Source organism: Nansenia antarctica, assembly GCF_963989245.1.
Source record: "Nansenia antarctica genome assembly, chromosome: 1".
NCBI lineage: Eukaryota > Metazoa > Chordata > Actinopteri > Argentiniformes > Microstomatidae > Nansenia > Nansenia antarctica.
Genome location: NC_137674.1, coordinates 104,887,675 through 104,899,779, shown reverse-complemented (window position 1 = coordinate 104,899,779; position 12,105 = coordinate 104,887,675). Strand labels below are relative to the sequence as shown.

At 45.6% G+C, this 12,105-nt stretch overlaps 6 protein-coding genes across 6 annotated transcripts; 1 reads left to right on the top strand and 5 right to left on the bottom strand.

The window, feature by feature from the left end:
• Window positions 1-4,325: 4,325 nt before the first annotated feature.
• LOC308175744 (histone H4) lies at window positions 4,326-4,637 on the top strand (the record flags this gene model as incomplete). The annotated part of the gene is made up of 1 exon (XM_080550292.1): window positions 4,326-4,637. The coding sequence occupies one exon, from the start codon at window positions 4,326-4,328 to the stop codon at window positions 4,635-4,637; it is 312 nt and encodes a 103-aa protein (XP_080406418.1).
• A 1,214-nt stretch (window positions 4,638-5,851) lies between these two features.
• Window positions 5,852-6,226, bottom strand: LOC308175741 (histone H2B-like; the record flags this gene model as incomplete). The annotated part of the gene is made up of 1 exon (XM_080550289.1): window positions 5,852-6,226. The coding sequence occupies one exon, from the start codon at window positions 6,224-6,226 to the stop codon at window positions 5,852-5,854; it is 375 nt and encodes a 124-aa protein (XP_080406415.1).
• Window positions 6,227-7,369: 1,143 nt separating this feature from the next.
• Window positions 7,370-7,744, bottom strand: LOC308175737 (histone H2B-like; the record flags this gene model as incomplete). The annotated part of the gene is made up of 1 exon (XM_080550285.1): window positions 7,370-7,744. One exon carries the CDS (start codon window positions 7,742-7,744, stop codon window positions 7,370-7,372), a length of 375 nt encoding a protein of 124 aa, XP_080406411.1.
• A 1,157-nt stretch (window positions 7,745-8,901) lies between these two features.
• LOC308175739 (histone H2B-like) lies at window positions 8,902-9,276 on the bottom strand (the record flags this gene model as incomplete). Its single annotated transcript, XM_080550287.1, has 1 exon — window positions 8,902-9,276. The coding sequence occupies one exon, from the start codon at window positions 9,274-9,276 to the stop codon at window positions 8,902-8,904; it is 375 nt and encodes a 124-aa protein (XP_080406413.1).
• Window positions 9,277-10,331: 1,055 nt separating this feature from the next.
• Window positions 10,332-10,709, bottom strand: LOC308175755 (histone H2B-like; the record flags this gene model as incomplete). Its single annotated transcript, XM_080550303.1, has 1 exon — window positions 10,332-10,709. Exon 1 carries the CDS (start codon window positions 10,704-10,706, stop codon window positions 10,332-10,334), a length of 375 nt encoding a protein of 124 aa, XP_080406429.1. The 5' UTR covers window positions 10,707-10,709.
• Window positions 10,710-11,536: 827 nt separating this feature from the next.
• On the bottom strand, window positions 11,537-11,848 carry LOC308175752 (histone H4; the record flags this gene model as incomplete). The annotated part of the gene is made up of 1 exon (XM_080550300.1): window positions 11,537-11,848. The coding sequence occupies one exon, from the start codon at window positions 11,846-11,848 to the stop codon at window positions 11,537-11,539; it is 312 nt and encodes a 103-aa protein (XP_080406426.1).
• Window positions 11,849-12,105: the final 257 nt, after the last annotated feature.

The following is a 12,105-nucleotide window of genomic DNA, read 5'->3' as shown; positions in this document are numbered from 1 at the left end:
AATCAGTCTGACTGCCTCAAGCTCCAGCAGATTGAGGGGGAGTACAAACCACTGGTCCCTGGGGACTACTAGTGGCGTTTTTCCATCAGCAGCCCAGCCCAGGTCGGTTCAGGTCGGGTCGGGTCACTTTAGCCCGCTTTTGATCAGTTCTGGTTTTCCATTATACACAACCGACCCGGACTAGTAGGAGGAGTAGGCGATAGTAGGCGGAGTTACGCGTCATAACAGCGCGCCATGGTGGTGACGTATATTTTCACGAGACACAACACAGCAACAATACAGGGCTCGACAGTGCGACCATTTCACTCGCAATTGCGACAAAAAATACATCTGTGCGACTAGAGAAATAAATTCACGAGCACACTGTGCGAGTACAGATTTTTTTTATTTTATTTTTATTTTTTTAATTCTAAAAATAAATCTGCGCGAACCGTGTGGCCACATTTTAAGCCGTCAGCCAGCCCGCTACGACCACGGGAAGTCATGTTAAAAGTGAAGTTACTTCTGTTAAACTGGCGCTAAGCTAACATCGCTAATCGCTAACTCCCTCCTGGGCCTTAAAGAGACAAGCGCCCTTTTCTCATCTCAAGCTTCATTAGCTTCATTAGCTCACCACATCTACAGATTTGGTCCCACACACTCCAGATTTGAACCCAATGTTACAACCAGGGTTAACTACCCAGGGTAGAAAGTAGAAAGCTCTCAGACCTTCAGAACCCATTGAAAGTAGTGGAGGTACTCCAGAAGTCCAAATGCATCTCTAATCCTAGGAAACCCTAGGAAGCAAGTTGCCTAATGGCATGAAAATGCAACATGTTGTACTTGAGTGTGGCAGAGAGGTGGGACCCCCGGGGATGGTGGTGTGCTAACAGCTAGCCGCCGCAGAGGCACCGTGCTGGGCTGGCCACCTCCACATGTCACCACCCCGGGCAGCATGGGGCTGGGGACTGGTCATCTGGATGTGGGGTAGTTTAATACCCCTAGATGTGGAGTTGTCTGGCCACCGTGTGTGACTGATGTAGCCTGACCCAGCAGCAGGGAGGTGGGCAGCATGGAGACAGACCTTTGCATGGCCTGGCTGCGTCCTAACGATTCCCACCGTAGTTGGGTCAGACCACGCCCACACCACGCCCACGCCACGCCAACTTCTGGAATATGTAGGGGTGTTCTCTGTATCTTGTTCTTCACGTAACACGGGGTGCACGATTAGATATAGGTTACCCATCTATGTATGCAACTCGGCGGCGCTGAGTGTGCCGCGGGCCAACGGTCAATGTTCGCCGCGGGCACGGCCGCAAGCGGCCGGGCGCGGCTCTCATTGCCCTGTGGGCCCTGGAACGCGCGCCTATTCTTAGTGTCAGTGATTGTGTTTGTGTTTGAGAAAAAAAGAAAAAAAAACACCCCTACATATTCAAGAAGTTGGCGTGGTCTGACCCAACTACGGTGGGAATAGTTAGGACGCGGCCTGGCTGGGCTGCTAGCTGACAGACCTAGCCCTAAAGCCTGGCTGGGCTGCTAGCTGCTAGCTGACAGGCATGACATGGATGAATGAATGAACATGCTGCTAACCAGGAGAACTTGACACAGCTAGTTACCATAATACAATGCCATCAACTCTGCGTCTAGTAGGGCTGTAGGCATGGGCCAATGTGTGATTTTGGTGCAAAAATTGCAAAATCACTAATAAAAATGTGTTATAATTACATTTTTCACTGTGCTCCTAAATTTCTTTGTGTGCCCCTAACATTTTTCATTTAGGAGCACATGTGCTATTAGTGAAAAAGGTTAGCGTAGAGCCCTGCAATAGCAGACTGGAGGAACTTGCAACTATCCTATGCCTTTCCTCTGCATGTGGTATATTATTAACCATGGTTTTTGGGAGAGAAAAGAGAGAAGACAGAAGAGCGAAGACAGAAGGAAGGATACTCGAAAGAGGAATGCTGGAAAGAGAAATAAACTTATGTGGGCTATCGTAAGGAGATGGCTACTTTACCTCACTGTAGCATCATTGTTATGTTCAGCATAGAGACGGCTACTGCCTGATTGTCTGCATGTTTGAATCATTTCTATTGGATTTTGTTCTGCACATATGTTGTTCTACACATAATAAAGTCATGTTTTTTGAACCCTTAAAACCACTGCCTTCACTTGTCTGCTTTATGAACTGTAGTATCATTGTGTGCTGTGTTATTCACGGACAAACACGGTGCCGTTTGCGGGTTAATAACTTCGGTTTACCGTGGGTTAGGATAACAATTCAAACGTGTCCGGATAGAGGAGAAGACAGGGAATCCAAAACCATTTGAATGGTGTAGATCCTACTCTCCTATCACCGTCGACACAGCGCGGAGCGAATTCCCTGTTAAAACGTTTCTCTGTCAACGGGCTGCACTCTCTCTATATATTTCGGGCTAAACTGTGCAGTGTAGCCGGCGTCCTGGTTCCTCCAGCAACCGGACACTTCCATAAATAACAACAAATATGTAATATGTAAATATGTATAATACCACGTTCATTGATAAAATGACGCCAGGGATGGAAAGGGGTGAAAGGGGATGATGAAGCTCTGGACTACGGAACGGCAGCACAATGGGGGGAAATGCGATAAGAATTATGTCAAAATGCAGCACCATCATGCACAGATCAGCCTTAAAACATGTAACGTTAGATATATATCGTTATACAGGGAGCGATGTATTTCTACGGAAAGGCTGATAGATTGTAGAATCTTCTTGTCGGTAAAACGATGGAATCAATCTATTGAGGATTGTGATCTTAAATGCGTTGTCATCTCATGATAGATTAGGTGCACACTGCACAGCATACACGATTTGACAAGGAAATAGGATGTTCAACACGGGTTGGAATCTCTGTACTTGATTTATTAAGACAGTCAGCGAATGGTTCATCAGCACAGTATCTCAGCATCGGCATTCAACGACATCATCATACAGACAGGCTAGGCTGATAGATACGAGTGCAGCGCTGTCTTGCTGGTAGTCAAATATATTTATTTATACAGCATATGGATGTTACGTGCCTGTTAGCCTACTTGCCGCTTTCAGTTCTAGTAGATTTGTAGTTTAGATCTCGCAACCAGGGATTGGGAAGCGATGTATTTCTACGAAAAGGCTGACTGACGTGGGGCTCCAATCTCCGCGTTTATAGAGTGCTCCAAGCGGTGCTGCGAGCAGCAGCAGCGGGTGAACTCCCGGTTCATCGAGTTTACGGTTAAAAGCATAACTTCTCGGGGTGTCAGCGCAGTGGTTAAGGGCTCAAAATGACCGTAGACCGATGGTGAAGTTAGCAAAGGAGTATTGTGTTTGTACCACCTCCACAGCCGGTGTTATTCACGGGCTTGTTGTAAATAAAAGTTCTATGATTCATTGAAATGACATTAAACTAAGATAATACGATGGTCAGCATAATTTTTCGAATCTTTATTAATAAGCTATTACAGAAACTGTTGTGACATTTTCCAAGAGCGAATGTGGTATTTCAAGATGGCGGTTAGTGAAGAAAATCTATGAACATGGGATGACGATTTCCATTGACCAATCAACGGTGTGCAGCGTCACACGTCACACGCAGCCTGGCAAAAAGATCCGGATCAAAAAATTTAGACCCTGGTCTCGAAGGGGAGCTAAAGAAGCGAGCCGAACCGACCTGACGCGACCTGGGACGACATATGGAAAAGGGGAAAAGAAGCAGGCCGAAGCGGGCTGGCCTGCTTTGGCCCTGTAATGGAAAAGCGCCAGGACCATTGCACCCTTTGCCAGCAGATTCGCAATCTCCTCTCAGAGTGCCCTTGTCTTTACCGGGCAGGGCAAAACAGTATCTCTCACCCCCCCTGAATAAATAAATAAATAATTCAGTCATTGGCTACCTATAGGAGTAAACCAATAGGAGCACAGCTCTCCTATGGGGCAGAGCTCCACATAATAGAACAGTTGAGCCTACATTTCCTACTACAACATTGCTAAAAGATTGAAATGGTTGCAGTCATAATAGTGTCTAAATTTGACCATGTGCTGTTGTAAGGAGTCAATCTTATCAGACCATTCCAAACATCTTGATTAATGTTATGTGCTTTTACTGATTGTGAGTGTGTGTGTGTGTGTGTGTGTGTGTGTGTGTGTGTGTGTGTGTGTGTGTGTGTGTGTGTGCGATGTCCTTTTGCTTCAATAATGCCCATAATGCCAAACGTTGTCCCTAGCAGAAGCTCCTCCCTCTACAAAAATTCCCCCTGGTCTCAATCACGTCCTCGTAGCTGAGATAAATTCACCCCACAACTTCACCGAAGTCATAATCTTACTGAACTCAACATGTCTGGAAGAGGAAAAGGAGGAAAGGGACTCGGAAAAGGAGGCGCCAAGCGTCATCGCAAAGTTCTCCGTGATAACATCCAGGGAATCACGAAGCCCGCTATTCGCCGCCTGGCTCGCCGTGGGGGCGTCAAGCGTATCTCTGGTCTGATCTACGAAGAGACCCGTGGTGTGCTGAAGGTGTTCCTTGAGAACGTTATCCGTGACGCCGTCACCTACACCGAACATGCCAAGAGGAAGACCGTCACCGCCATGGATGTTGTATACGCTCTGAAACGCCAGGGACGTACTCTGTACGGCTTCGGCGGCTAAACTATTCGTAAACTCAACCACCCCCTACAAAAAACAACGGCTCTTTTAAGAGCCACCCATCTCCACACAAGAGAGTTGATTCCATTATTATAACACATTTTGTCAGGCCTGTACATTCAGCAGGTTAAGCTGTCATGAAAACACATACGTTGCCAAATCAATGTCAACGCAAGTAAATGCGTAGTTTTGACATTCCACGACTAGAAATGACCATCCCACACGTGCACTCTAGAAAGAAAATGGTTATTATGGATTATTACGCACACAACACAGTGCAGCCCCTTTTTCTATTGCGCATCTAGTGATAATAATAATGCATGCCCTTGTCGTACCATCCCAAAAGGACAGTTCCTGGTAGTAATCGCTAGGCTGGTTGGGAGTTTGGGGGACTTGGTGTTCTATGTATATCATTCTCAATCTTCCTCTTGACGTTTTCATGTTCATATCGCCATCGGAAACAAGGCAACCCGACAGCCGGGTGAAAAAGTAAGGAAGGGGTGGGGGGAGGAGCCCGCGCGTGCGCAGATAATGTATTTACCCGCGAGGCAGACTAGAGTTTTGGAAGTGGATGTCAGCAGCATGACGACAGAAAAAGTCAAGCGTATGTTTTAGAAAGTTAGTATTGTACTCCATATACACCACGGATTGACATTTACATATACACGACAATATTGGTTATATGGCATATATATTGGCATCATTTACAAAGAAAGAAGGAATTTTCATGGCCACCATCTATTGAACTGTTACAGAACAAAGAAAATATGTGAACATAGTAGTCTTGTGCATGCAGTCTGTCTTTTATGGTGTCTTCAATACATATGGATGATAATAATAAAGAGTTATTGTGGACAATAATATGCATTGTGAACAGTAAAATATGGAAGACAAAGTGTATGATAACTATTCAACAAGTATTTGTTCCTTGGGACTGTTGTCTTTCTATTATTTGTATTACTTCTATTATTGCTCAATTGTCTCTGGTCTCTATTTATTTTACTTGTTTAGTTGTAACAATAAACATGATTCTGATTCAAGCAAGTCAAAATGGAACTGCAAAAGAATAATAAAGCTGGACTCCAAAATAAAAAGTACAAAAACGTACTTGGACATGATTAAATCGGTAATATATGTATTTGTATATGGGATTATTTGCAGGGCTGTACAGTGGCTTAAAAGAGCCTTTGGGGTAAGTAGCACAGGCTAAGATCTGTTTACTTGGAGCTGGTGTATTTGGTCACGGCCTTGGTGCCCTCGGACACGGCGTGCTTGGCCAGCTCACCGGGGAGCAGCAGACGCACGGCGGTCTGGATCTCCCTGGAGGTGATGGTACGACGCTTGTTGTAGTGGGCCAAGCGAGAGGACTCACCGGCGATGCGCTCGAAGATGTCGTTGACGAAGGAATTCATGATTCCCATGGCCTTGGAGGAGATGCCGGTGTCGGGGTGGACCTGCTTCAAGACCTTGTACACGTAGATGGCGTAGCTCTCCTTCCTGGACTTTCTGCGCTTCTTGCCGGTTTTGGTGGCGGTCTTGGTGACGGCTTTCTTGGAGCCCTTCTTGGGCGCAGGCTTCGCAGGCTCAGGCATGATGATGATGATGATGATGATGATGATGATGATGATGAAAACAGCTCGTTACTTCTCAGAAACGAATGAAAGGGTGGAGGTAGTGCAGCCGCTATATAAAGGGGGAGCTATGCAAAGTAGGCGACTCCTGAAAAAACACTCGTTGCCCAGTTAGCCAGGTTGTCTAAGAATCACCTATCCATCAGTCATCATAAGAAAAATACTTCTATGCTAGGACCAGGCAGTCACAATGCTAGAAAAAGGAAGAATTACATGTTTTTATTATTAACGTATTTACTGTGGAGAAACTGTACTGGGAGGTAGTGGGGATTGAGAGGTATTTGGGAGGGATACCACGTAAGGACTGGAGTCATTGAAGATTGTAACATCGAGTTATTAAACACCAGTACTATATAATATCTACTATACCGTCGACTTCATTGTAGCACGTCAGCTCAAATCACTATGGAATTGCTCTTTTATTGACTTGTCACACTGACTTGGCCAGTTAATGACATCATGGGGGTGATATGAAAGCATTTTATCGATAGATAAGTGAGCATGTCTTGGCGGTGAACGCCGTTTAAACCATTATTATATTTATGATTTATGTTTAAATCCACCTGTCCCGAGAAATTGGCCATGCGTATGTATGCAGTGTAGTCACTCCTGTCCATTATATTAATAGAGGAAACCGTTTTAGACGACTAGTGAGTACACTACTCCCTAGTAGACTCCTTAGTCTCCAGCAGTTGAAAGAAACAATGGCAGTGTGGAAAAACAAAAAAGGCGCGCAAAACTTCCAGCGCGTTCAAGGAGTCTTTGAAAATTGTAATATCGAGTAATTGATACATATGCCTTATACATGCTTATGTTATGTTATATTCTTTCTGCCTGTTTTAACCCTCTGTGTCTTTCAGTCTTGTATTATGTTTTTATTGGTGTTTTCTTCCTTGTTATGTGAAGCACTTTGTGACCCTTGGCCTGGGAAAGGTGCTGTATAAATACAGTTTACTTACTTGTTACAATACACACAATCAGTACAGCATAAGTTCGGCTGATTTGTAGCACGCGAGCTCAACTCACTATGGAATTGCTTTTTTTGATAGGGTGGGTGGCTCTTAAAAGAGCCTTTTGGGGTAAGTAATTCAGACGGAAACCTGTTTACTTGGAGCTGGTGTACTTGGTCACTGCCTTGGTGCCCTCGGACACGGCGTGCTTGGCCAGCTCACCGGGGAGCAGCAGACGCACGGCGGTCTGGATCTCCCTGGAGGTGATGGTACGACGCTTGTTGTAGTGGGCCAGGCGAGAGGACTCGCCGGCGATGCGCTCGAAGATGTCGTTGACGAAGGAATTCATGATTCCCATGGCCTTGGAGGAGATGCCGGTGTCGGGGTGGACCTGCTTCAGGACCTTGTACACGTAGATGGCGTAGCTCTCCTTCCTGGACTTTCTGCGTTTCTTGCCGGTTTTGGTGGCGGTCTTGGTGACGGCTTTCTTGGAACCCTTCTTGGGCGCAGGCTTCGCAGGCTCAGGCATGATGATGAAAACAGCTCGTTACTTCTCAGAAACGAATAAATGGGTGGAGGTAGTGCAGCCGCTATATAAAGGGGGAGCTATGCAAAGTAGAAGACTCCTGACACTAGATTATATTGGTCGAGTCTGGTTCTGAACAACATTTGAAAAAACACTCGTTGTCCAGTTAGCCAGGTTGTCTAAGAATCACCTATCCATCAGTCATCATAAGAAAAATACATCTATGCTAGGACCAGGCAGTCACAATGCTAGAAAAAGGAAGAATTACATGTTTTTATTATTAACTTATTTACTGTGGATAAACTGTACTGAGAGGTAGTGTGGATTGAGAGGTATTTGGGAGGGATACCACGTAAGGACTGGAGTCATTGACGATTGTAACATCGAGTTATTAAACACCAGTAATATATAATATCTACTATACCGTCGACTTCATTGTAGCACGTCAGCTCAAATCACTATGGAATTGCTCTTTTATTGACTTGTCACACTGACTTGGCCAGTTAATGACATCATGGGGGTGATATGAAAGCATTTTTATCGATAGATAAGTGAGCATGTCTTGGCGGTGAACGCCGTTTAAACGATTATTATATTTATGATTTATGTTTAAATCCACCTGTCCCGAGAAATTGGCCATGCGTATGTATGCAGTGTAGTCACTCCTGTCCATTATATTAATAGAGGAAACCGTTTTAGACGACTAGTGAGTACACTACTCCCTAGTAGACTCCTTAGTCTCCAGCAGTTGAAAGAAACAATGGCAGTGTGGAAAAACAAAAAAGGCGCGCAAAACTTCCAGCGCGTTCAAGGAGTCTTTGAAAATTGTAATATCGAGTAATTGATACATATGCCTTATACATGCTTATGTTATGTTATATTCTTTCTGCCTGTTTTAACCCTCTGTGTCTTTCAGTCTTGTATTATGTTTTTATTGGTGTTTTCTTCCTTGTTATGTGAAGCACTTTGTGACCCTTGGCCTGGGAAAGGTGCTGTATAAATACAGTTTACTTACTTGTTACAATACACACAATCAGTACAGCATAAGTTCGGCTGATTTGTAGCACGCGAGCTCAACTCACTATGGAATTGCTTTTTTTGATAGGGTGGGTGGCTCTTAAAAGAGCCTTTTGGGGTAAGTAATTCAGACGGAAACCTGTTTACTTGGAGCTGGTGTACTTGGTCACTGCCTTGGTGCCCTCGGACACGGCGTGCTTGGCCAGCTCACCGGGGAGCAGCAGACGCACGGCGGTCTGGATCTCCCTGGAGGTGATGGTACGACGCTTGTTGTAGTGGGCCAGGCGAGAGGACTCGCCGGCGATGCGCTCGAAGATGTCGTTGACGAAGGAATTCATGATTCCCATGGCCTTGGAGGAGATGCCGGTGTCGGGGTGGACCTGCTTCAGGACCTTGTACACGTAGATGGCGTAGCTCTCCTTCCTGGACTTTCTGCGTTTCTTGCCGGTTTTGGTGGCGGTCTTGGTGACGGCTTTCTTGGAGCCCTTCTTGGGCGCAGGCTTCGCAGGCTCAGGCATGATGATGAAAACAGCTCGTTACTTCTCAGAAACGAATAAATGGGTGGAGGTAGTGCAGCCGCTATATAAAGGGGGAGCTATGCAAAGTAGAAGACTCCTGACACTAGATTCTATTGGTCGAGTCTGGTTCTGAACAACATTTGAAAAAACACTCGTTGTCCAGTTAGCCAGGTTGTCTAAGAATCACCTATCCATCAGTCATCATAAGAAAATACATCTATGCTAGGACCAGGCAGTCACAATGCTAGAAAAAGGAAGAATTACATGTTTGTATTATTAACTTATTTACTGTGGATAAACTGTACTGGGAGATAGTGGGGATTGAGAGGTATTTGGGAGGGATACCACGTAAGGACTGGAGTCATTGACGATTGTAACATCGAGTTATTAAACACCAGTAATATATAATATCTACTATACCGTCGACTTCATTGTAACACGTCAGCTCAAATCACTATGGAATTGCTCTTTTATTGACTTGTCACACTGACATGGCTACATTATCCACATGTGAACGCCGTTTAAACCATTATTATATTTATTATTTATTTTAAATCCACCTGTCCCGAGAAATTGGCCATGCGTATGTATGCAGTGTAGTCACTCCTGTCCATTATAGTAATAGCGGAAACCGTTTTTGACAACTAGTGAGCAACAAACAAGTGAGGGACAAAAAAGGCGCGCAAAACCTCCTGCGCGTTCAAGGACTGGAGTCTTTGAACATTGTAACATCGAGTAATTGATACATATGCCATATACATGCTTGTTATGTTATGTATGCTTTCTGCCTGTTTTAACATGCTGTGGCTTTCAGTCTTGTATGTTTTATTTGTGTTTTCTTTCTTGTTATGTAAATCACTTTGTGACCCTTGGTCTGGGAAAGGTGCTGTATAAATACATTTTACTTGTTACAATACACACAATCAGTACAGCATATACATTCGACTGATTTGTAGCACGCGAGCTTAACTCACTATGGAATTGCTTTCTTTTTTGATAGGGTGGGTGGCTCTTAAAAGAGCCTTTTGGGGTAAGTAGTACAGACGAAAATCGGTTTACTTGGAGCTGGTGTACTTGGTCACAGCCTTGGTGCCCTCGGACACTGCGTGCTTGGCCAGCTCACCGGGGAGCAGCAGACGCACGGCGGTCTGGATCTCCCTGGAGGTGATGGTAGAACGCTTGTTGTAGTGGGCCAGGCGAGAAGACTCGCCGGCGATGCGCTCGAAGATGTCGTTGACGAAGGAGTTCATGATTCCCATGGCCTTGGAAGAGATGCCGGTGTCGGGGTGGACCTGCTTCAAGACCTTGTACACGTAGATAGCATAGCTTTCCTTCCTGGACTTTCTGCGCTTCTTGCCGGTTTTGGTGGCGGTCTTGGTGACGGCTTTCTTGGAGCCCTTCTTGGGCGCTGGCTTCGCTGGTTCAGGCATGTTGATAGTGGCTCGTTACTTCTCAGAAACGAATGAAGAGGCGGCAAACGCACACCCGTAATATAAAGGTGGGGCTATGCAAATTAGGCGGCTGCTGACATCCACTTCCAAAGCTCTAGCCTGCCTCGCGGGTAAATACATTATCTGCGCACGCGCGGGCTCCTCCCCCCACCCCTTCCTTACTTTTTCACTCGGCTGTCGGGTTGCCTTGTTTCCGATGGCGATATGAACATGAAAACGTCAAGAGGAAGATTGAGAATGATATACATAGAACACCCAGGGCTGGTTTCACAGACAAGGCTTAGGACTAATCCTAGACTAAAAAGCATCTTCAATGGAGATTTTACATTGAAAGTGTGATTTAGTCCAGGACTAGGTTTAAGCCTTGTCTGTGAAACCGGCCCCAAGTCCCCCAAACTCCCAACCAGCCTAGCGATTACTACCAGGAATTGTCCTTTTGGGATGGTACGACAAGGGCATGCATTATTATCACTAGATGCGCAATAGAAAAAGGGGCTGCACTGTGTTGTGTGCGTAATAATCCAAGTAACCATTTTCTTTCTAGAGTGCACATGTGGGATGGTCATTTCTAGTCGTGGAATGCCAAGACTACGCATTTACTTGCGTTGACATTGATTTGGCAACGTATGTTTTTTTTTTCATGACAGCTAAACCCGTTGAAAGAACCCGTACATAATTGAGTAAACCCGTTGAAGGCCTGACAAAATGTGTTATAATAATGGAATCAACTCTCTTGTGTGGAGATAGGTGGCTCTTAAAAGAGCCGTTGTTTTTTGTAGGGGGTGGTTGATTGATTGGTTCCGAATAGTTTAGCCGCCGAAGCCGTACAGAGTACGTCCCTGGCGTTTCAGAGCGTATACAACATCCATGGCGGTGACGGTCTTCCTCTTGGCGTGCTCGGTGTAGGTGACGGCATCACGGATAACGTTCTCAAGGAACACCTTCAGCACACCACGGGTCTCTTCGTAGATCAGACCAGAGATACGCTTGACGCCCCCACGGCGAGCCAGGCGGCGAATAGCGGGCTTCGTGATTCCCTGGATGTTATCACGGAGAACCTTGCGATGACGCTTGGCGCCTCCTTTTCCGAGTCCCTTTCCTCCTTTTCCTCTTCCAGACATGTTGAGTTCAGTACGGTTAAGTTACTATGACTTCAGTGAAGTTGTGGGTTGAATTTATCTCAGCTACGAGGACGTGATTGAGACCAGGCTGTACAGGAACCGCGCGCTATCGCTTGCCTCTTTTTTTCTTTTTTCTTGTGGGGGATTTTTGTCGAGGGAGGAGCTTCTGCTAGGGACTACGTTTGGCATTATGGGCATTATTGAAGCAAAAGGACATCGCGCACACACACACACACACACACACACACACACACACA